The 22153-nt window shown below is 43.6% G+C and overlaps 1 protein-coding gene across 3 annotated transcripts in view; it reads left to right on the top strand.

Annotated features, from left to right (window-relative positions):
* itga9 (integrin, alpha 9) overlaps nucleotides 1-22153 on the top strand; it is a 369220-nt gene that overhangs the window by 46745 nt on the left and 300322 nt on the right. For all 3 annotated transcript variants that reach the window (XM_055633502.1, XM_055633503.1, XM_055633504.1), the window contains exon 6: nucleotides 17292-17421. In XM_055633502.1, the coding sequence (XP_055489477.1) occupies nucleotides 17292-17421 (130 nt within the window). The remainder of the gene's footprint in view (nucleotides 1-17291; nucleotides 17422-22153) is intronic.

Below are 22153 nucleotides of genomic sequence, written 5' to 3'. Positions count from 1 at the left end.
AATATGTGATGCATTATATTAGTTAGGTTTTGAAGCCAGTCATGGGTCAAAGCATTATTTTTAAGACCCAGAAAATGCATTTGTATGGTGCATGTTTTTACCCATGGTACATGCATGATTCAAACTGTAAAACCTGGACTGTAATAGTTATGATTGACTATTCTCTGCAGTGTGTCTTTAGAATTTGCATGATGTGTCTCGGTGCCTCCTGTGCAGCTCCATTTTAGCTGGTATTTCTGTACGCAAACAATTTTCGACTTGCAACTGCTGTGAACTGGTGTGAAAAATGGTGGTGCAGCAGATCATTTTGTTGCATTAAAGAGAACACGATGATGAGTGGTAATACAGGAACTTAAAACAAAATGACAAATTCTGTTATTTTGTGAAACACATGTGTCATCTTAACATTCTGAAAGGGTGATTCAATGTGGCATGCAACCATACAATCCTGTCTCTACCCTGTGATCCAGTCGAAATGCGGGATAGTATCAGAAAAGGTTGTTGGATTTCTACAGCAACAATTATGCAAGGGGAAGTGACTAAAGCAGACTAGTTGACTAAGCCATCTCTTGTTAAACAGTAGCACTAAGCTTTAGTGTAATTTAGTTAAACAGCATGGAAACCGGCCTTTTGCCTCTGCACCTATCTATACTATCCTTATTTTCCAGCACCTGAGGCTGTAGCTTTTTATGCCATAACGTATTATTCCAGATTTAATTCCAGAATAATTGTAGTCATATATGTTTCGTAATTAAAAATAAATTGGATAGTTATATGGACGGGAAAGGAATGGAGGGCTATGGTCTGAACGCAGGTGTATGGGACTAGGGGAGAATACGTGTTCGGCATGGACTAGGAGGGTCGAGATGGCCTGTTTCCGTGCTGTAATTGTTATATGGTTATATTGTTATAGAGCCGTATAGCATGGGAACGGCTCCCTCAGCCCAATGAGTCTGCATGACACTCAAGCATGATTCAAACTGTAAAACCTGGATGCTCTGGGCACTGATCCCATATTATTCTCTGCGCATCCGCACCAACTTTTCACACCACTCACCAGCACACAAGGGACAAGTTACAATGGCCAATTAGCCAACCAATACACATGTCTTTGGAAATGTGGGAGACAAGTGGAGCACCCACAGGAAACCTTGACTTACTTGGACAGAGAGAAACATTTTGGAAGCTACATTAAGACAGCACTACTGAATTGTACTTGAGCTTCAGAATAGAACAAGGGTTGCTGGAGCTGTGAGGCAGCAGCTTGATTTGTTGCATCACTGTGTAACTTAAAACCCCCTCGAAGAGAATAAAAATGCAAAGAGTAATTCAAGTTCACATCAAGATAATTAAGTTAGTTCCCACACATTTATCTGTAACTTAATTTGCAATAATTTGGCCAATTGTTATATATGTTATTGAATATGAATATAGGAGTTGTGGTCTGTAGGTCTGCAGTAGCACCAGAAGTGTTGATGGTAGATATAGTTTACAGGATGGAATTAATCACTTGGTAAAATGGGCCGATCAATGGCAGCAGAAATTTAATCCACACAAATACAAGTTAATTCTCCTTGGGAGCAGATGCATAATGAATGCCTGTGCCCAAGGGAGCCTGTGCCCAAGTATATCTTGGATCCGTGAAGGTGGTAGCACAGGTATAAATGTTGATTAATATGGTTATGGGGAGAAGGTAGGGGAATGGAATTAGGAGGGAGATACAGATCAGCCATGATTGAATGGCAGAGTAGACTTGATGGGCTATTTCTACTCCTATCACTTATGATCTTATGAAAAGGTGATGAAGATGGCATTTGGGATTCTTGGCTTCATTAGATGGGCCGTAGAATATAATAACAGTGTGATTGTTCTACAACTTTATAAAACATTGGATAGGATACAGCTCAGATACTGTTTATCTCCTGTGATGGAGACAATGAGATCAAGAAAGGGGAGGGTGGTGTCTGGGGTAATTCAGGTGAATTTGAGGGCAGGGTGGAAGTTAGTGGTGAAGTTAATAAAGTCCATGAGTTCTGCATGGATGTAGGAAGTAGCCCCAATGCTGTCTTCAATGTAGTGGAAATAAAGTTGGGAGATAGGGCCAGTGTACACCTGGAACAAAGGCAGGCATAGCTGGGGCATGTGAGTACCTTTGACTTGGAGGACTTCATTGTATACTTTGGGAGGCACATATAGGGTAGATAGACGGAAGCTTTTTCCCAGGGTTGAAATGTCAAAGACTAGAAGGCATAGCTTTTAGGTCAGAGTGGGAAAGTTTAACGGAGACGTGTAGAGCAAGATTTTTTACACAGAGGGTGGTGAGTGCCTGAAACGTGCTGCCAAGGGTGGTGGCAGAGGCACGTATGATGGTGGCTTTTAAGAGGCTTTAAGATAAACACAGGAATGTGCGGAGAAGGGACAGATATGGCCGCACATGCAGGCTGAGGGTATTAGTTTAACCTGACATCATGATCGGATGTGACATGTCCCTCTACTGTACTGTTCTATGTTCTAATTAGATGGATCTTGGGATATTTTCTTTATCAGAGGATGTTGCTGCTGTTTGGCTGAGTATAAAAGAGCGTGCCATGATTAATGCAAGTGTGTGAGCTCATTCCACTGCGCATCCTGAACATTTCCACATGAGCTTCCTGCTTAAGTTTACACTAGAAATCGTTCCTTGTTATGACATTCTACTTGCTGCAAAAGTGATAATGATTAGGACCAGAAACCCCATTTGCTGCCATAGCTGTTACGCTGTAATGCTTGTAAATGATTTGACACACTACAGAATAATTTATGAAAGTTTACAGAAGGTTTGGTGATAAGATAGCAGCCAGGTATGATTGTGGCTTTTCAAGCTGTATTTAACATATTTAATTTGCTTTCCTCTTAGTTTCTCAATAAACATATGTTCATACCTGGAGGGTTAGATTATGAAAGAAAACTGGCAGGGAACATAAAAACTGACTGCAAAAGTTTTTATAGATATGTGAAAAGAAAGAGATTAGTTAAAACAAATGTAGGTCCCTTGCAGTCAGAAACGGGTGAGTTGATCATGGGGAACAAGGATATGGCGGACCAATTGAATAACTACTTTGGTTCCGTCTTCACTAAGGAAGACATAAATAATCTGCCGGAAATAGCAGGGGACCGCGCGGGTCAAAGGAGTTGGAGGAATTGAGTGAAATCCAGGTTAGCCGGGAAGTGGTGTTAGGTAAATTGAATGGATTAAAGGCCGATAAATCCCCGGGGCCAGTTAGGCTGCATCCCAGAGTACTTAAGGAAGTAGCTCCAGAAATAGTGGATGCATTAGTAATAATCTTTCAAAACTCTTTAGATTCTGGAGTAGTTCCTGAGGATTGGCGGGTAGCAAACGTAACCCCACTTTTTAAGAAGGGAGGGAGAGAGAAAACGGGGAATTACAGACCAGTTAGTCTAACATCGGTAGTGGGGAAACTGCTAGAGTAAGTTATTAAAGATGGGATAGCAGCACATTTGGAAAGTGGTGAAATCATTGGACAAAGTCAGCATGGATTTATGAAAGGTAAATCATGTCTGACGAATCTTATAGAATATTTCGAGGATGTAACTAGTAGCGTGGATAGGGGAGAACCAGTGGATGTGGTGTATCTGGACTTCCAGAAGGCTTTCGACAAGGTCCCACATAAGAGATTAGTATGCAAACTTAAAGCACACGGCATTAGGGGTTCAGTATTGATGGATAGAGAACTGGCTGGCAAACAGGAAGCAAAGAGTGGGAGTAAACGGGTCCTTTTCACAATGGCAGGCAGTGACTAGTGGGGTACCGCAAGGCTCAGTGCTAGGACCCCAGCTATTTACAATATATATTAATGATCTGGATGAGGGAATTGAAGGCAATATCTCCAAGTTTGCGGATGACACGAAGCTGGGGGTCAGTGTTAGCTGTGAGGAGGATGCTAGGAGACTGCAAGGTGACTTGGATCGGCTGGGTGAGTGGGCAAATGTTTGGCAGATGCAGTATAATGTGGATAAGTGTGAGGTTATGCATTCTGGTGGCAAAAACAGGAAAGCAGACTATTATCTAAATGGTGGCCGACTACGAAAAGGGAGATGCAGCGAGACCTGGGTGTCATGGTACACCAGTCATTGAAAGTAGGCATGCAGGTGCAGCAGGCAGTGAAGAAAGCGAATGGTATGTTAGCTTTCATAGCAAAAGGATTTGAGTATAGGAGCAGGGAGGTTCTACTGCAGTTGTACAGGGTCTTGGTGAGACCAAACCTGGAGTATTGCGTACAGATTTGGTCTCCAAATCTGAGGAAGGACATTCTTGCCATAGAGGGAGTGCAGAGAAGGTTCACCAGACTGATTCCTGGGATGTCAGGACTGTCTTATGAAGAAAGACTGGATAGACTTAGTTTATACTCTCTAGAATTTAGGAGACTGAGAGGGGATCTTATAGAAACTTACAAAATTCTTAAGGGGTTGGACAGGCTAGATGCAGGAAGATTGCTCCCGATGTTGGGGAAGTCCAGGACAAGGGGTCACAGCTCAAGGATAAGGGGGAAATCCTTTAAAACTGAGATGAGAAGAACTTTTTTCACACAGAGAGTGGTCTCTGGAACTCTCTGCCACAGAGGGTAGTCGAGACCAGTTCATTGGCTATATTTAAGAGGGAGTTAGATGTGGCCCTTGTGGCTAAGGGGATCAGAGGGTATGGAGAGAAGGCAGGTACGGGATACTGAGTTGGATGATCAGCCATGATCATATTGAATGGCGGTGCAGGCTCGAAGGGCCGAATGGCCTACTCCTGCACCTAATTTCTATGTTTCTATGTTATGGTCTGAGTGCAGGTAGATGGGACCAGGGGAAAATAAGTGTTCGGCATGGACTTGAAGGGCCGAGATGGCCTGTTTTCCGTGCTGTAATTGTTATATGGTTATATGCCACAATGCCCTGTACTCTGCAGTGTAACCTCTCCAGAGTTTGTATGTTCTCTCTGTGACAGCATGTATTTCCTCTAGATGCTCCAAATTCCTTCGACATCTCACAGACATGCAAATTGTATGTTAATTGGGCACCGTGACTAGTGTGCAGAAGGAGGCAAAACAAGAGGGCTTGATGAGAATCTGGACAGGATAACTTGCGTAGGATTGGTGCAAATGTGCACTTTCCAGTTGACATGGTTTCATTGGGCTGAATGACGTGTTTCTTTGCTATATCATTGACATTGTGCGGATAATTCCTAATATCCTTCCAATTTTCTAACCCGCTGCACCACAAACTTTTATTGTCTACAATAACCTTTGATGCAGCACATTATATCTTCTGGAAATTTCTTCTGGAGCTGCGCAAGATCCACATTGAGTATTTCTCCTTGGTTTTCACTGTGGAGAAAGACGTGAAGATTGAGGAACTTGGGACAGCTAATGGAAGTGTCTTCACGACTGTCAGTATTACAGTTGAGGAGGTGCTGAACACCCTAAAGTGTATGAGGGTAGATAAATATCCCGGGACACTGGGAAACTAGAGAAGAGATTGTGAGCACCCTGGCTGAGATTTAAGAATCCCACCATTAGATACAGGGGTGGTTCTGGAAGGTAGATGATGTTGTGTTAATGTTGTGCCTGTATTTAAGAAAGAGTGCAAGGAAAAGCCCAGGAACTATAGACCAGTGAGCCTAACATCTGTGAAGGGCAAGTTACTGGAGAATATTCAGTGCGATAAGGTATCTAACAACGATTTGGATGAGAATGTACAAGCAATGATTAGTAAGTTTGCAGATGACCAGATATTTTAACCTGACATCATGATCGGATGTGACAGATATAGTGAAGATGGTAATCAAAAATCACAGCATGATCGTGATCAGTTGGGAAAGTGGCCGGAGGAATGGTTAATGGAGTTTAATGCAGATAAGTGTGAAGTGTTGCATTTTAGAAAGTCAAACCAGGGCAGGACCTTCACAGTGAATGGCAGGGGAGTGGGGAGTCTGATAGAGCAGAGGGATGTAGGTGTGCAGGTACATAGTTCCTTGCAAGTGAGTCATAGGTCGTAGGCTTTTGGCTTATTGGCATTCATCAGTCTGGGTAAGACATTGGTGAGGCCATATTTTGAGTATTGTGTACTCTTTAGTGAAGGCATTTAAAAACTGCATGGATGAACTACAACAATTGTTCATCCCAGTTTGGCAAAAGAATAAATCAGGGAAGAAAGTACATCTGTGGATAACAAGTGAAATCAGGGATAGTATCAAAACAAAAGATGAAGCGTACAAATTAGCCAGAAAAAGCAGCCTACGAGAGGACTGGGAGAAATTCAGAGTCCAGCAGAGGACAAAACGCTTAATTAGGAAAGGGAAAATAGATTATGAAAGAAAACTGGCAGGGAACATAAAAACTGACTGCAAACGTTTTTATAGATATGTGAAAAGGAAAAGATTAGTTAAAGCAAATGTAGGTCCCTTGCAGTCAGAAACAGGCGAATTGATCATGGGGAACAAGGACATGGCAGACCAATTGAATAACTACTTTAGTTCTGTCTTCACTAAGGAAGACATAAATAATCTGCCGGAAATAGCAAGGGACCGGGGGTTAAATGAGATGGAGGAACTGAGTGAAATCCAGGTTAGCCGGGAAGTGGTGTTAGGTAAATTGAATGGATTAAAGGCCAATAAATCCCCAGGGCCAGATAAGTTGCACCCCAGAGTACTTAAGGAAGTAGCCACAGAAATAGTGGATGCATTAGTGATAATTTTTCAAAACTCTTTGGATTCTGGAGTAGTTCCTGAGGATTGGAGGGTAGCTAATGTAACCCCACTTTTTAAAAAGGGAGGGAGAGAGAAAACGTGGAATTACAGACCAGTTAGTCTAACATCGGGGAAACTGCTGGAGTCAGTTATTAAAGATGGGATAGCAGCACATTTGGAAAGTGATGAATCCATTGGACAAAGTCAGCATGGATTTATGAAAGGTAAATCAAGTCTGACGAATCTTATAGAATTTTTTGAGGATGTAACTAGTAGAGTGGATAGGGGAGAACCAGTGGATGTGGCATATTTGGACTTTCAGAAGGCTTTCGACAAGGTCCCACATAAGAGAATAGTATACAAACTTAAAGCACACGGTATTGGGGGTTCAGTATTGATGTGGATAGAGAACTGGCTGGCAGACAGGAAGCAAAGAGAAGGAGTAAACGGGTCCTTTTCAGAATGGCAGGCAGTGACTAGTGGGGTACCGCAAGGCTCAGTGCTGGGACCCCAGCTATTTACAATATATATTAATGATCTGGATGAGGGAATTGAATGCAACATCTCCAAGTTTGCGGCTGACACAAAGCTGGGGGCAGTGTTAGCTGTGAGGAGGATGCTAGGAGGCTGCAAGGTGACTTGGATAGGTTGGGTGAGTGGGCAAATGCATGGCAGATGCAGTATAATGTGGATAAATGTGAGGTTATCCATATTGGTGGCAAAAACAGGAAAGTAGACTATTATCTGAATGGTGGCCGATTATAAAAAGGGGAGATGCAACGAGACCTGGGTGTCATGGTACAACAGTCATTGAAAGTAGGAATGCAGGTACAGCAGGCAGTGAAGAAAGCAAATGGTATGTTAGCATTCATAGCAAAAGGATTTGAGTATAAGAGCAGGGAGGTTCTACTGCAGTTGTACAGGGTCTTGGTGAGACCGCACCTGGAGTATTGCGTACAGTTTTGGTCTCCTAATCTGAGGAAAGACATTCTTGCCATAGAGGGAGTACAGAGAAGGTTCACCAGACTGATTCCTAGGATGGCAGGACTTTCATATGAAGAAAGACTGGATAGACTCGGCTTGTACTCGCTAGAATTTAGAAGATTGAGGGGGGATCTTATAGAAACGTACAAAATTCTTAAGGAGTTGGACAGGCTAGATGCAGATTATTCCTGATGTTGGGGAAGTCCAGAACTAGGGGTCACAGTTTATGGATAAGAGGGATGTCTTTTAGGACCGAGATGAGAAAATCTTTTTTTACAGAGTGTGGTGAATCTGCGGAATTCTCTGCCACAGAAGGTAGTTGAGGCCAGTTCATTGGCTATATTTAAGAGGGAGTTAGATGTGGCCTTTGTGGCTAAAGGGATCAGGGGTTATGGAGAGAACGCAGGGATGGGATATTGAGTTGGATGATCAGCCATGATCATATCGAATGGCGGTGCAGGCTCGAAGGGCTGAATGGCCTACTCCTGCACCTATTTTCTATGTTCCTATGTACAGTTTTGGTTACCCTGCTGTAGAAAAGATGTTAAGCTGGAAAAAGTGCAGAGAAGATGTACGAGGATGTTGCGAGAGGCTGGGCAGGCTAAGACTTTATTCCTTGGAGCACAGGAGGATGAGGGGTAATCTTCTAAAAGTAGATAAAATCATGAGGGTAATTGATAGGGTAGATGCTCTTTTACCTAATGTAGATGAGCCAAGAACCTGAGGAAATAGGTTTAAGGTGAGAGGGGAAAGATTTAATAGGAACCTGAGGGCAACTTTTTCACTCAGAGTGTGGTGGGTACATGGAACAAGTTGCCAGGGGAGGGCGTTGAGGTTGGTGCTATCACAACATTTAAAAAGGTATTTGGACAGGTACATGGATAGGAAAGATTTCGAGGGATATGGGCAGATGGGATTAGTGTAGATGGGGCATCTTGACTGGCACAGGCAAGTCGGGCTGAAAGACCTGTTTCCACGCTGTATGACTACGACTTTAAATTTAAATATAGCACGCCAGATTTTACCATGCTATTTACTTCGAGTAACACCAATAAATTGGTCAAATGTGATTTCGCCTTCACAAAAGTCAGAGAAACATACAACATGGAAATAGGGCTTTTGGCCCAATTCATTCATGCCAACCACTGGACAGTCTTCATATTAATCGACCTCCCAGCACTTGGTACACAATGTTCCATAGAATGTTAAATTGTTCATAGAAAATAGACCAGTACAGCACAGGATTAGGATCTTTGGCCCACAATGGCTCTGGTAAAAGTGATGTTCAGAATGCTCCTTCTATGTAAAAAAAAAACTTGCCTCGCAAATCTCCTTTGAAACATTGCTCCTCTTACCTAAAGCTTACCTGTCCATCCTGGAAAAGGGGTTCTATGCATCTCACTATTGTAATATTTCTATTAGTTCTCTCCTCAATCTCTGGTATTCCAGAGAAACCAATCCAAGTGTGTCCAACCTCTCCTTGTAACTTGGTTCTTCTTGGTTCTTGGTTTCTTGGTCCTCCAAAATATTCCAATTGGAATTTAAACTGGAGGTGGGGGTAGAAGAGACGGAGGGGAGGCGGAGGGGAAGGGAATGGGGATAGAGTGGTGGGGGGAGGTGACTTATACCCCTAAGCCAAGCATTGTTCTGGTAAACTTCCCCTAAACCCTTTCCGAAGCTTCCACATCCTTCCTATATAGGGGCGACCAGCAATGCACTAATCTTCCTTAACTTAGGTTATCATGAAGACAATGAGATCAAGAAAGTTGAGGGTGGTGTCTGAGATAGTCCAGGTGAATTTGAGGGCAGGGTGGAAATTAGTGGTGAAGTTAATAAAGTCCATGAGTTCTGCATGGGTGTAGGAGATAGCCCTGATGCTGTCTTCAATGTAGTGGAGATAAAGTTGGGGGAGAGGGCCAGTGTACACCTGGAACAAAGGCAGGCATAGCTGGGGCCCATGTGAGTGCCTATGGCTACACCTTTGACTTGGAGGACTTCATTATATCACCCTTTAGTGCTAAAACCATTATTAATTAAAAGAGCCACTCCTCATATGTTGCTAGTTTCCTGTTGATTGGTTATACTTTTTACACTCTGTACTTAAAAATAATGTCAAACAAGTGGAATTGAGCATTTGTTTGTGGAACCAGTTTGTGGGGATATCCTACATGTTTAAGAAGGAACTGCAGATGCTGGAAAATCGAAGGTAGACGAAAATGCTGCAGAAACTCAGCGGGTGAGGCAGCGTCTATGGAGCAATGGAAATAGGCAACGTTTCGGGTCGAACCCTTTTTCAGACTGATGTGAGGGTTGGGGGGGGGGGGGGGGGGGGGGGGGGGGGGGGGGGGGAACGGGGGGTGAAGAAAGGAAGAGGAGGAGCCAGAGGACGAGCTGAGAAGGGGATATCCTACATTCCTGTACTCGTATACAATGTTTTGCCCATATCTCTCGTAAGGGCCTCTAGACATTGCCTGAGGAATCTTTCCTGAATTCTCTTGACAAATTCTTCCCTATCCAAGCCTTTGGCCAAGTTTATATTGGGGAAAATTAAAATCTCCTGCTCTGACAGCCCTATGAGACTTGCAGCTGTCTGCAATCTCCTGCCATATTTGTTTCTTGAATTCCCGTTGGTTACTTGGGGACCTTTTAATTTTTCAGCTCCACCCGTGTGGGGCAGCTGGTCGAGCTGCTGACCAACAATCACCCGTATAAAAGTTCTATGTTATCCCTAGTAGTTTCACATCCTACGCACAAAGGGCAACATACAGTGGGCCAATTAACCTACAAACCTGTACGTCTTTGGAATGTGGGAGGATACTGGAGCACCTAGAGAAAACCCACGTGATCAAAGAGAGAATGTGCAAGCTCATTGCAGACAGCATCCACAGTCAGGATACAATCCAGCTCTCTGGCATTGTAAGGCAGCAACTCTGCCACTGCACCACTATTCCGCCCTTCATTTCTGTAGTATTATTTTATTTGAGTGGATAGCATGCAAAATAAAGCTTTTCACTGTGCTCCGGTATATGTGACAATTAACCTAAACCTATGAATCTATCCCAGGCCTTTATGGGAAACAAAGAGGGCTGGGGCTCAAATGTAGATATTTGCATCATCTTTAGGCATGGGTGAGGTACTGGATGATTGTACAATAGCCTATGTTTGCATGTTCAAGAAGGGTCCTCGTGATAAATTAGGAAGTATGGGACAGTGATCCTTGCATTGGTACCAAGAAAACTATTGTAAAAAAATCTTAGGGATGAGATTTACAATCATTTGAGAAGGTAGGAATTGTTTAGGCATGGCACGGACTTGTAGGGCCGAGATGGCCTGTTTCCGTGCTGTAATTGTTATATGGTTATATGGTTTAGTGGGGGCCAGCTAGGTTTTGCACAGGAGACATGCTCCTCTCAAGTCTGAGGTGTTTGAGGAGATTACCAAGAAAATTGCTGAAGGAAAGATGAAATGCATTCACGGCAAGGCTTTCAATAAGCTCTCTCATGGTAGAGTTGTGCAGAATGTTAGAGCACCTTGGATCCAGGGTGTGGAAACAAGGAACTGCAGATGGTTATTCTTCTTGCGTTTGAGGCAGCAGAGGTTATGTAACGCCCTCCAGACGCTGTAGCCAGTTCACTGTACTATTGTCGAGGGCCGTGAGGTCTACACCTCCACCAGGGGGGGCGGAGAACAGCACAGTCGAAAATGACGTGCTGCGCTGTTTGCTGGTCTGCTCCACACACGCAGGCTGCTGATGGACGCAGCCCCTAGCGATGCATGTTGGCGTTGAACTGGCCGACCCCCTGTATGGAGCCGGTTTAGGGCGACCCATTCTTTGCGGGGCTGTTCCGAGCCGGGTGGGGCTGTGGTGTTTGAAGCAACAGTGATTTGAGGAGGTCGCAAAGTCTGTTCCCAGCTGCTTCTCCATGCTCCAAGTGTGTTGAAACCGGCGCCACAGAGGGTCGCTGGGTGACGGGAGAAGGGGCAACGAGATGACAGGCGATGAGGTCTCAGTTGCTGTGAGTCCTGGGCGAGGTGGTGCAGAGGATGTTTGGCGTCCGATGGGGGCTTGCACACCAGCCTGTGGGTGAAGTACTCTCTGCGAAGCTTGGTGGGTGCGATACCTGTGAAGGTCCATTGGACGTAGGCAGCCGGTGATGATTCGCTTGGTGTCGTTGAGGATGGCGTCTAGCTTGCTAGTATGAGCGCTGCTATACCATGGTTGTTTATAGAAAAGGACACAAAGTACTGGAGTAACTTAGCGGGTTAGGCACCATCTCTGGAGATCATGGACGTTTTGGGTCGGGACCCTTCTTCAGACTGATAATAGGAAGGGGATAAAAAGAAACCATATCTGCTTCCGAGATGGGGCTTTCCATTCTAGGACATCTGAGATAAAAAATTTCTCCACAAACATGGTTTTCCCATTCTGTGATAGATGGAACCCTCTCCTGCATCTTCTCCATGTCCTGTGTCCTGCTCTCACTCCCCTTTCCCCCAGACAGAACAGGATAATGTTCCCCTCGTCCTCGTCTTTCACCCTTGCGAGCCTCCGCATCCAACATTCAACCTTCAACATTTCCTTCTCCTCCAATGTGAACCTGTTATATCTCGCGTCTCCATTCCTTTTCACCTTCGATAGAGACCACTCCCACTGCAACTCCTTGGTTCACTCATACCTTCTCATCCAAACCACCCCCTCTAGCCCCCCCCCCCCCCCTCGCCCCACAGGTAGTTTCACCATCTACTGCAGGAGATATACCACCTGTCTATATGCCTCCTCCCTTGCTACCGTGCAGAGACGCAGGTGAGACTGTGCACCTCCCCTAACCTCATCCACTGCACCTGGTGTTCCTGATGTGACCACCGGTATATTGGTGACTTGCCGACCGTTTCGCCGAACACTTGCGCTCAGGCCGCCAAGGCCTACTGGATCCCTGGTTGCTGACTATTTTAAGTCTTCCCATTCCCATTCTGACCTTTCTGTCCTGGGCCTCCTCCATTGCCAGAGTGAGGCCGCTGGCAAACTGGAGGAACAACGCATCTTGGATAGCTTGCACCCTTAATGGTAAGAACATTTTGGGTAACCTCTTAAATCCCCTTCCCCCCCCCCCCATCCCTTTTCTCAGCCACATCCCTCCCCTTTCTTCCCAACCCCTGCCCAACCTGGACTCAGATTTATTTCTCCCCCCCACTCCTCCTCAGTCTACATTCCATCCTCAAGCTTCACAATTTGCAACTCTTCAATCCAATCTCACACTTTTTGCATTAATCTCTGGCCTTTGTTCCACCTAACTGCCTATCAACCCTCGCCCCCCCCTCCCCCCCCCCCCGCCTATGTTTACTTATTAGCTGCCATGCTTTGTCGTCCCTTCCAGCTTCCATCCCCCTCCCCCACAATCAGGCTGCAGAAAGGTACCGACCCAAAATGTCACCTATCCATGTTGTCCAGAAATGCTGCCCGACCTGCTGAGTTATGAATAGGTTTATGAAGTTTATGAATAAGTTTATTGGCCAAGTATTCACATACAAGGAATTTGCCTTGGTGCTCCGCCCGCAAGTAACAACATGACACACAGTGACAGTTAGGAATGATACATAAAACCTTAAACAGTAATAAAACATTGGCAATTAAACATGTGAATTAAATAAAATACCAGAGCAAAAGGAGGCTACTCCAGCATTTTGTGTATCACAGGGACACTGGGAACTTTTGTTGTATTTCATATATATACATCGTTGTGCAAATGAATTGAATCAAACATATACTCGGATATATCAAGTCTATAGACATGTCGCTGGAGCAACCCTATATTTATTATCATTGCTACATTATGTCTTTTGTACGTTATATTTCCACCACAGTTCTTTATCAAGTTGTTTGAATTGACCAGATTCTGACAATTTCCGAGGATTTTTTCTTCTCTATACCACAGCTACATTATGGCCATGTTGAGCTTATGTCTTGTGGTATTGTCATTCCCTTTCACTCTCTCCTGGATAATTAGTCACAAAATATCCCAATCGGATTCAAGTCAGGGAGTAGCCAGGCCGGTTCAAGACACACATCCTCTTCTGCTGGAAAAATGGGGTCACTTTCTTTAGTGTGGCTTGATGCAGACTTGCTGGAATATCCCAGATCCATCCGGAAAACTCTTTGTCATCTCTTGCACCATTCTCCTCTACAATGCATCGATATATTGCGGCGATCTCATCATTTTGTTACCTGTGTGCAGCGGACGAACACTGGAAGCCGAAATAACCCTAGAATATCATCCTCTCATGATGTTTGATGAACTGCTTGATGTGACATTTTATCACCGGCTCTCCAAGTGATCTCTGACCACGTCGACTATGTTGGTCCGGAATCAGGAAATGTCTTTGGTCACTGAATAACACCTTTCTCCAGTCCTCTTATCTCCAGTCTTTATATTTTAAGGCCCACTGATCATCCTTTCTTCCTCGCAGCAGTTCAAAGTGTTTTTTTCACAGGTCTTCTGGCAAAACGACTGACTTCAGTAAGGCATTGGCTCTTGCTGCTTGAGCTTAATAAGTCTTCTGCTGTCTCCAAATCGTTCTTCAGGCCATCGCTTGTCTTTCTTGGCTCCTTAGTTTTCAGAATTGTCAAGGCCTCATCTTTTGGAGTGGTCTTCCTTTCCTATCCATCCTCTTCCACAATAGTGATCTGGTTTGGGATCTTTAGCTTAATTATCCTGGACACAGAAGCTCAGCTCGCCCCTACCAACTTTGAGATCTCTCGCTGTGACTTTAAGCAAAGTTGATGAAAGGATATGATCTTTATCCCTCTGCCTGGAGTGATGTCATTTTGCTTGATATCCATTTGTGAATTATTTGACGGGTTCTTCTCAAATGATGATAAAACAGTGGACGAATAATGCAATGCTGTCGCAAGGTTATTATTTTGTCTTTAATTTATTTTTAATGTTATCAGTTTTAAATATAAGACCAAATGGTGGTCATAGAAACTCATCAAATGAAAAAAAAATAGCAAAACCGTGATTCAATTAATTTGCAGAATAATGTAAATGACTTGGATAACAATGTCAGTAGTCCAGTAAGTAAGTTTGCTGGCGGAGTAGTAGATAGCAAAGAAAGTTGTGAAGGGATACAGCTGGAAAATTGTGCAGGGTGGTGGCAGATGGAATTTAACCCAGACATGTGTGATGTAATGTATTTTGGATAGCTGAACATTGGCAAGGCTCATTCAGTAAATAACAGAAACTTGAGAAATGTTGATGTACAGAGAAATCTTGCGTGCAAGTTCGCAGTTCCTTTTAAATTGTGATACAAGTGAGTCAGGTATTGAAAAAGGTGTTTAGTTTACTTACCTTCATAAGCAAAGGTATTGAGTATAAGAATTGGGACATCATGTTGCAGCTGTACAAGAGATTTGTTAGGCCACACTTGGAATATTGTGTGCAGTTCTGGTCACAAAGATGTGGTTGTGCCAGAAAGAGCCTTGATATAGGTATGTTACAAAACGTACCTGAATCGTGGCTGAGCATCTGCCCCACCCCTTGTGTGTGATTTTGGCGCTGTTTGGAGGGGGCGGGTTTAAAACGCGATTTTTACTAGGCTGTTCCAATCGCAGATGTTCAGCCTAGTAAATCATTAATGGAGAATCGCTGCAAGACCCGGTCGCAAAAGCCATTATTAGTTTTATAGGCCTCGAATAATAGATATAATAGTTTTAAACGCTCTCGTTCACTCCACAACCTCTCGCAGCCCCAGGGTTTTATAAAGCAAACTATTAAAGGTATGTAATAATAATAATAATAATAACTTTATTTGTTAAGCACCTTAAAAACAACCAAAGCTGACCAAAGTGCTGTACAGAAAAAAGAAAACAAGCAAGACATCATAAAACAGGCAGAACAACAGAACATACAACTAACACGAGGCGCATAAATTACATACAAAAATCCAAACAATAAATTAAAAAACATAAAACACATGTACCTTATTTTTACATTAAATGGGGCATATATATAACCCTGAATATCAAGTTATCTATAGCGAGTAGTTCATTTTGGGCTTTTTATATCCCGCAGTATTTTTCTCGGCATTTGAGGGCACTAATCCAGCGCGATGTCAACGTTCTAAACCAGCGCGTTCCACATGAACCCACTAGAAAGCCGATTTAAATGGGCATTTATTTACAGCAATTGAACACTAAATTCCTTCCATTTGGCCTATAAATTAATGTAAATTAGATATAAAAATCATGTTATATTGTGAATTATTTGTGAATAATCTTTGGACACTTAGGCTATTTAAAAATGTTAATCTTTCCTTAAGAAATGGGCTTTTGACTATCCAAGATCACAGCTTTTTTGTAATGTCCATTGAAAATCAATAGGGAACAAGATGCTAATTTCCGAGTATGAAAATGGCCATAACTTTTCTAATACTTGAGATATGAAAGTGAATTTGGTGTCAAATTAAACTTATTGTTATGCTTTATCTGATGGGATAAATTGCAGACTTGATTTTTAAAATCTCAAAATGTTGTAACATTGCTACTTGATATGTGACTGACATTGCAAAATCACGTGTTTCTTAGTATTAATCTATTTACATTATGTATTGAACATAATTATTTGAATTATTTGAGCAATCTAGAACTGGAAAACCTTAGTGGTGTTTTGTCAGTGAGGCTAGATTTGAGCTTAAAGGGCCTGTCCCACTTGGGCGTCATTTGCGCAGATGTGTGAATCTTTAAATCCGCACGTCACTGCCTATGGCACCACGCCTTACCACGCGCCATGCGCACATAATGCACGCCTTGCGCGCGTCACGACACGTGCATCGTGACACGTAAATGATGTCGTGTATACGACGCGTAAATGACGCCCAAGTGGGACAGCCCAACCTCAGCAGGTTTTGGAAGTGTAGCTAGATCTGAGCTGAAGGTTTGTAAATAAACTTTAAATGCACATAAATATCATTTTTGTTTTTGTAATACAGTCATTTATGATGGTTTGGATACTTTCTGTCAAACTGCAGAAACTCGTATGCCAGAATGCTCAGATGCTGAGAGAATGGAGCGGCTGAGCTTGTACACTCTGGAGTTTAGAAGGATGAGAGGGGATCTTATAGAAACATATAAGATTATTAAGGGTTTGGACACGTTAGAGGAAGGAAACGTGTACCCGATGTTGGGGGAGTCCAGCACCAGGGGCCACAGTTTAAGAATAAGGGGTAAGCCACTTAGAACGGAGCCGAGGAAACACATTTTCACACAGAGAGTTGTGAGTCTGTGGAATTCTCTGCTTAAGAGGGCAGTGGAGGCCAGTTCTCTGGATACTTTCAAGAGAGAGCGAGATGGGGCTCTTAAAGATAGTGGAGTCAGGGGATATGGGGAGAAGGCAGGAATGGGGTACTGATTGGGGATGATCAGTCATGCTCACATTGAACTGATCAATGTGGCTGGCTCGAATGGCTGAATGGCCTACGCCTGCACCTATTGTCTATTGTCAAATGTTTAAATGATTGAGCAACAATTAAGCACAATGCAGATATCATCACTATGTGAATTAACATCCGCCTTATTTTGCAGGACCTGATTGTAATGGGAGCACCAGGATCATATTACTGGACTGGCACCGTGAAAGTTTACAGTTTAAAAGATGGGAAATATTATCATTATGAGGATTCGGTTATTGGGTCCCGCCATTACCGTTACCTGGGTGAGTAAAGGAGACATTGCAACATCGGCTGTTGTAGGAATATAATATTCCAGACATCATTGGATCAGGGTTTGCTGCGGATTGATGACAATTACTGAGGCTTTACAGATCTGTGACGCTGGGCCTGGCTCTGAGGCACAGTGGGGAAGGGGAAAGTCAGAGAGTGCCATAGTAACAGGATACCTGTTAGTTGGGGAACAAACAGGAGATTCTAAGGCGGCAAATGAGACTCCAGGATGGTGTGCTGCCTCCCTGGTGCCAGGATTCAGATGTCTCCGTGTGGCTGCAGAACATTTTCAAGAAGGAGGGCATGGAGCTGGATGTTGTTGTACACGCCTGCACAAATGACATAGGAAGGAAAAGGAATGTGGTCCAGCAGAATGAATATGGGGGGTTAGCCAAAAGATGAAAAAACAGCAGTACTCTCTGGATTAATCTGTGCTTTGGGTTTGGAAGTGTAGAAATAGGAAGATCGGACAGATGAATGAGTGGCTCAGGAGTTGGTGCATGGGGCAGGGATTTGGATCTCTAGACTATCGGGATCTCTTCAGGGCTATAAGTGGGATGGGTGACATCTAAACTGGAGGGGAACCAATATCCTTGCAGGGAAGTTTGCTGTTAGTATTCAGGAAGGTTTAAACTGGCGGGGCGGGGGGTTGCAAATGACCCCATGAGTGCTGAGATGGGAGCTTTGAGGAAGGCTGTCAAAATTACATAGCTGGATATAGATCAGATACACAAATAGTCAGAGAAATAGCAGATGGGATTTATTCTGTGCAACTGTGAGGTGCTGCACTTTGGGATGTCAAAAGTAAGGGGAAAAATTGCAATTAACGGCAAGACCCTTTCCAGCATTCCTGAACAGAGGGGGACAGACACAAAATGCAGGAGTAACTCAGTGGGACAGGCAGCATCATTGGAGAGAAGGAATGGGTGACGTTTTGGGTCGAGACCCTTCTTCAGACTGATGTCAGGGTAGTGGGCGGTACAGAGATAAAATGTAGTTGGAGACAGTAAGACTGGTTGGAGAACTGGGAAGGGGGAGGGGATGGAAATAGGGAAAGCAAGGGCTACTTGAAGTTGGAGAAGTAAATGAGGATATGATATGATATGCTTGTCTTCATTGATTGGGGCATTGAGTATAAGAGAGGAAGTCACGATGCAGCTTTATCGGACTTTGGTTAGGCTGCATTTGGAGTATTGTGTGTGGTTCTGGTCACCCCAAAACAGGAAGGATATAGGGAGGGGCTTAGGAAAGGGTGCAGAGGAAGTTTACCAGAATGTTGCCTGGGTTAGAAACATAGAAACATAGAAAATAGGTGCAGGAGGAGGCCATTTGGCCCTTCGAGCCAGCACCGCCATTCATCGTGATCATGGCTGATCGTCCCCAATCCATAACCCATGCCTGCCTTCTCCCCATATCTCTTGACTCTACTAGTCCCTAAAGCTCTATCTAACTCTCTTAAATCCATCCAGTGATTTGGCCTCCACAAATCCACAAATCCACAAATCCACAAATCCACAAATTCACAAATTCACAAATTCACAAATTCACAAATTCCACAAATTCACAACTCTCTGGGTGAATACGTTTTTTCTCACCTCAGTCTTAAATGGCCTCCCCTTTATTCTAAGACTGTGGCCCCTGGTTCTGGACTCGCCCAACATTGGGAACATTTTCCTGCATCTAGCTTGTCCAGTTCTTTTATAAATGTATATGCTTTTATAAGACCACCCCTCATCCTTCTAAACTCAAGTGAATACAAGCCTATTAGTGGGCATTAGCTACAGGGAGTGGTTGGCCAACCTTGGCCAGAGGTTGAGGGTAGACCGGATAGAAGTCCATACAATTATGAGAGACAGATAGGGTAGGTCATCAAAACCTTTTTTTCCCCAGGATGGAAATATCAAATACTAGATGGCGTAGTATTAATGTTAGAGGAGCAAAATTTGAAGGAGTTATGCAAAGCAAGTTATTTTATGTAGAGGGCGGTGAGTTCCTGGAACATGCTGTTCGGCACGGACTTGTAGGGCCGAGATGGTCTGTTTCCGTGCTGTAATTGTTATAGGGTTATGCTGTCTGGTGTGGTGGTGGATGCTGATATGATAGTGGCATTTGAGAGACTTATGGTTAGGCACATGGATATATATGAAATGGAGGAATACGAATTTATGTTCAGGCAGATAAGAATTGGTCTTGGCAGGAAATGGTGTTGGATAGACTGATTGGACTGAAAGCTAATAAATCCCCAGGACCTGATGGTCTGCATCCCAGGGTACTTAAGGAAGTGGCTCTAGAAATTGTGGACGCATTGGTGATAATTTTCCAATGATCTATAGACTCAGGATCAGTACCTGTGGATTAGAGGGTAGCTAATGTTATCCCACTTTTTAAGAAAGGCAGGGGAGGGAAAACGGGGAATTATAGACCAGTTAGCCTGACATCGGTGGTGGGGAAGATGCTGTAGTCAATTATAAAAGGTGAGATAGCCGCACATTTGGAGAGCAGTAACAGGATCGGTCTGAGTCAGCATGGATTTATGAAGGGGAAATCATGCTTGACTAATCTTCTGGATTTTTTTGAGGATGTAACTAGGAAAATGAACAAGGGAGAGCCAGTGTATGTAGTGTACCTGGACTTTCAGAAAGCATTTGATAAGGTCCCACATAGGAGATTAGTGGGTAAAATTAGGGCACATGGTATTGGGGGTAGAGTGCTGACATGGATAGAGAAGTGGTTGGCAGACAGGAAACAAAGAGTAGGGATTAACGGGTCCCTTTCAGAATGGCAGGCAGTGACTAGTGGGGTACCGCAAGGCTCGGTGCTGGGATATATTTACAATATACATCAATGATTTGGATGAAGGGATTCAAAGTAATATTAGCAAATTTGCAGATGACACAAAGCTGGGTAGCAGTGTGAACTGTGAGGAGGATGCTATGAGAATGCAGGGTGACTTGGACAGGTTGGGGGAGTGGGCAGATGAAGTTTAATGCGGATAAATGTCAGGTTATCCACTTTGGTAGCAAAAACAGGAAGGCAGATTACTATCTAAATGTAATTGCATCATTGGGAGAAGGGGAAGAACAACGGGATCTGGGGGTCCTTGTACATCAGTCTATGAAAGTAAGCATGCAGGTACAACAGGCAGTGAAGAAAGCGAATGGCATGTTGGTTTTGATAACAAGAGGAATCGAATATAGGAGCAAAGAGGTCCTTCTGCAGTGAGAGCCCTAGTGAGACCACACCTGGAGCATTGTGTGCAGTTTTGGTTCCCTAATTTGAGGAAGGACATTCTTGCTATTGAGGGAGTGCAGCGTAGGTTTACAAGGTTAATTCCCGGGATGGCGGGACTGTCATATGCTGAGAGAATGGAGCAGCTGGGCTTGTACACTCTGGAGTTTAGAAGGATGAGAGGGAATATCATTGAAGCATATAAGATTGTTATGGGCTTGGACACGCTAGAGGCAGGAAACATGTTCCCGATGTTGGGGGAGTCCAGAATCAGGGGTATCAGAATAAGGAGTAAACCATTTAGAATGGAGACAAGGAAACTTTTTCTCACAGAGAGTGGTGAGTCTGTGGAATTCTCTGCCTCAGAGGGTGGTGGAGGCGGGTTCTCTGGATGCTTTCAAGAGAGAGCTAGATAGGGCTCTGAAAAATAGCGGAGTCAGGGGATATGGGGAGAAGGCAGGAACGGGATACTGATTGAGGATGATCAGCCATGATAACATTGAATGGCGGTGCTGGCTCGAAGGGCCAAATGGCCTACTCCTGCACCTATTGTCTATTGGTATTATTATGTTGCTGTGCTGTACCAATCTATGTTCTGTGTTTTATTCACTGTTCGTATCGTCTGGTATGCAGAGAATGGAAGGATGGAAATGTGGCAAAACAGTTTTGACATTAGGATAAAATTATACAACATTACAAACTTAATTTGGACAGAATTATAATGAGGGATTGGAGTACAATTCAAAGAATATAATTCCACTTTTGTTTTAGTCAATACCAATACTGATTCTGGATCTGCAATGGTGTTTTGAAGTCTCTACAAATCTCTGGATGCTGGCTATAACATTTTAATAGATTGTGTAACAGAGTTTTGATTGTTTAACCATTGTATGGTGAAAACTCTCTTATTGAAATTTTGATTATAGAATCATGAACTTCAGCCCAATTCATCCAAGCTGACCAACATGTCTACCTACACCAGACATTTACACATCATTTGCTCATATACCCAAAACGTTCAGTCTGAAAAAGGTGCCCCTCAGACCTCCTTCAAATTTCTCCCCTCATTTTTACGAACTGAAGCAGGATCCCAACCTGAAATGTCACCTCTCCATGTTCTCCAGAGATGTTGCCTGACCCACTGAGTTACTCCAGCACTTTGTACCACTCCATGTTCTCCACAGATGCTGCCTGACCCACTGAGTTACTCCTGCACTTTGTACCTCTCCATGTTCTCCAGAGATGTTGCCTGACCCAATGAGTTACTCCTGCACTTTGTACCTCTCCATGTTCTCCATAGATGCTGCCTGACTCACTGAGTTACTCCAGCACTTCATATTTTTAAAATCTATTGGCTAGTTCACACTGAATCCCATGTGATCTAACCTTTCAAACTAGACAATTACGTGCAACCGTGTCAAAGTCCTTGCTAAAATCCACATAGACAACGTCAACTGTTTTGCCCTCGTCAATACTTTTGGTGACTTGTTCCAAAAA

Source organism: Leucoraja erinacea, chromosome 4 (assembly GCF_028641065.1).
Source record: "Leucoraja erinacea ecotype New England chromosome 4, Leri_hhj_1, whole genome shotgun sequence".
NCBI classification, from domain to species: domain Eukaryota; kingdom Metazoa; phylum Chordata; class Chondrichthyes; order Rajiformes; family Rajidae; genus Leucoraja; species Leucoraja erinaceus.
Note: the sequence above shows the minus strand (reverse complement) of the source record. Positions and strands in the feature narration are given on the sequence as shown.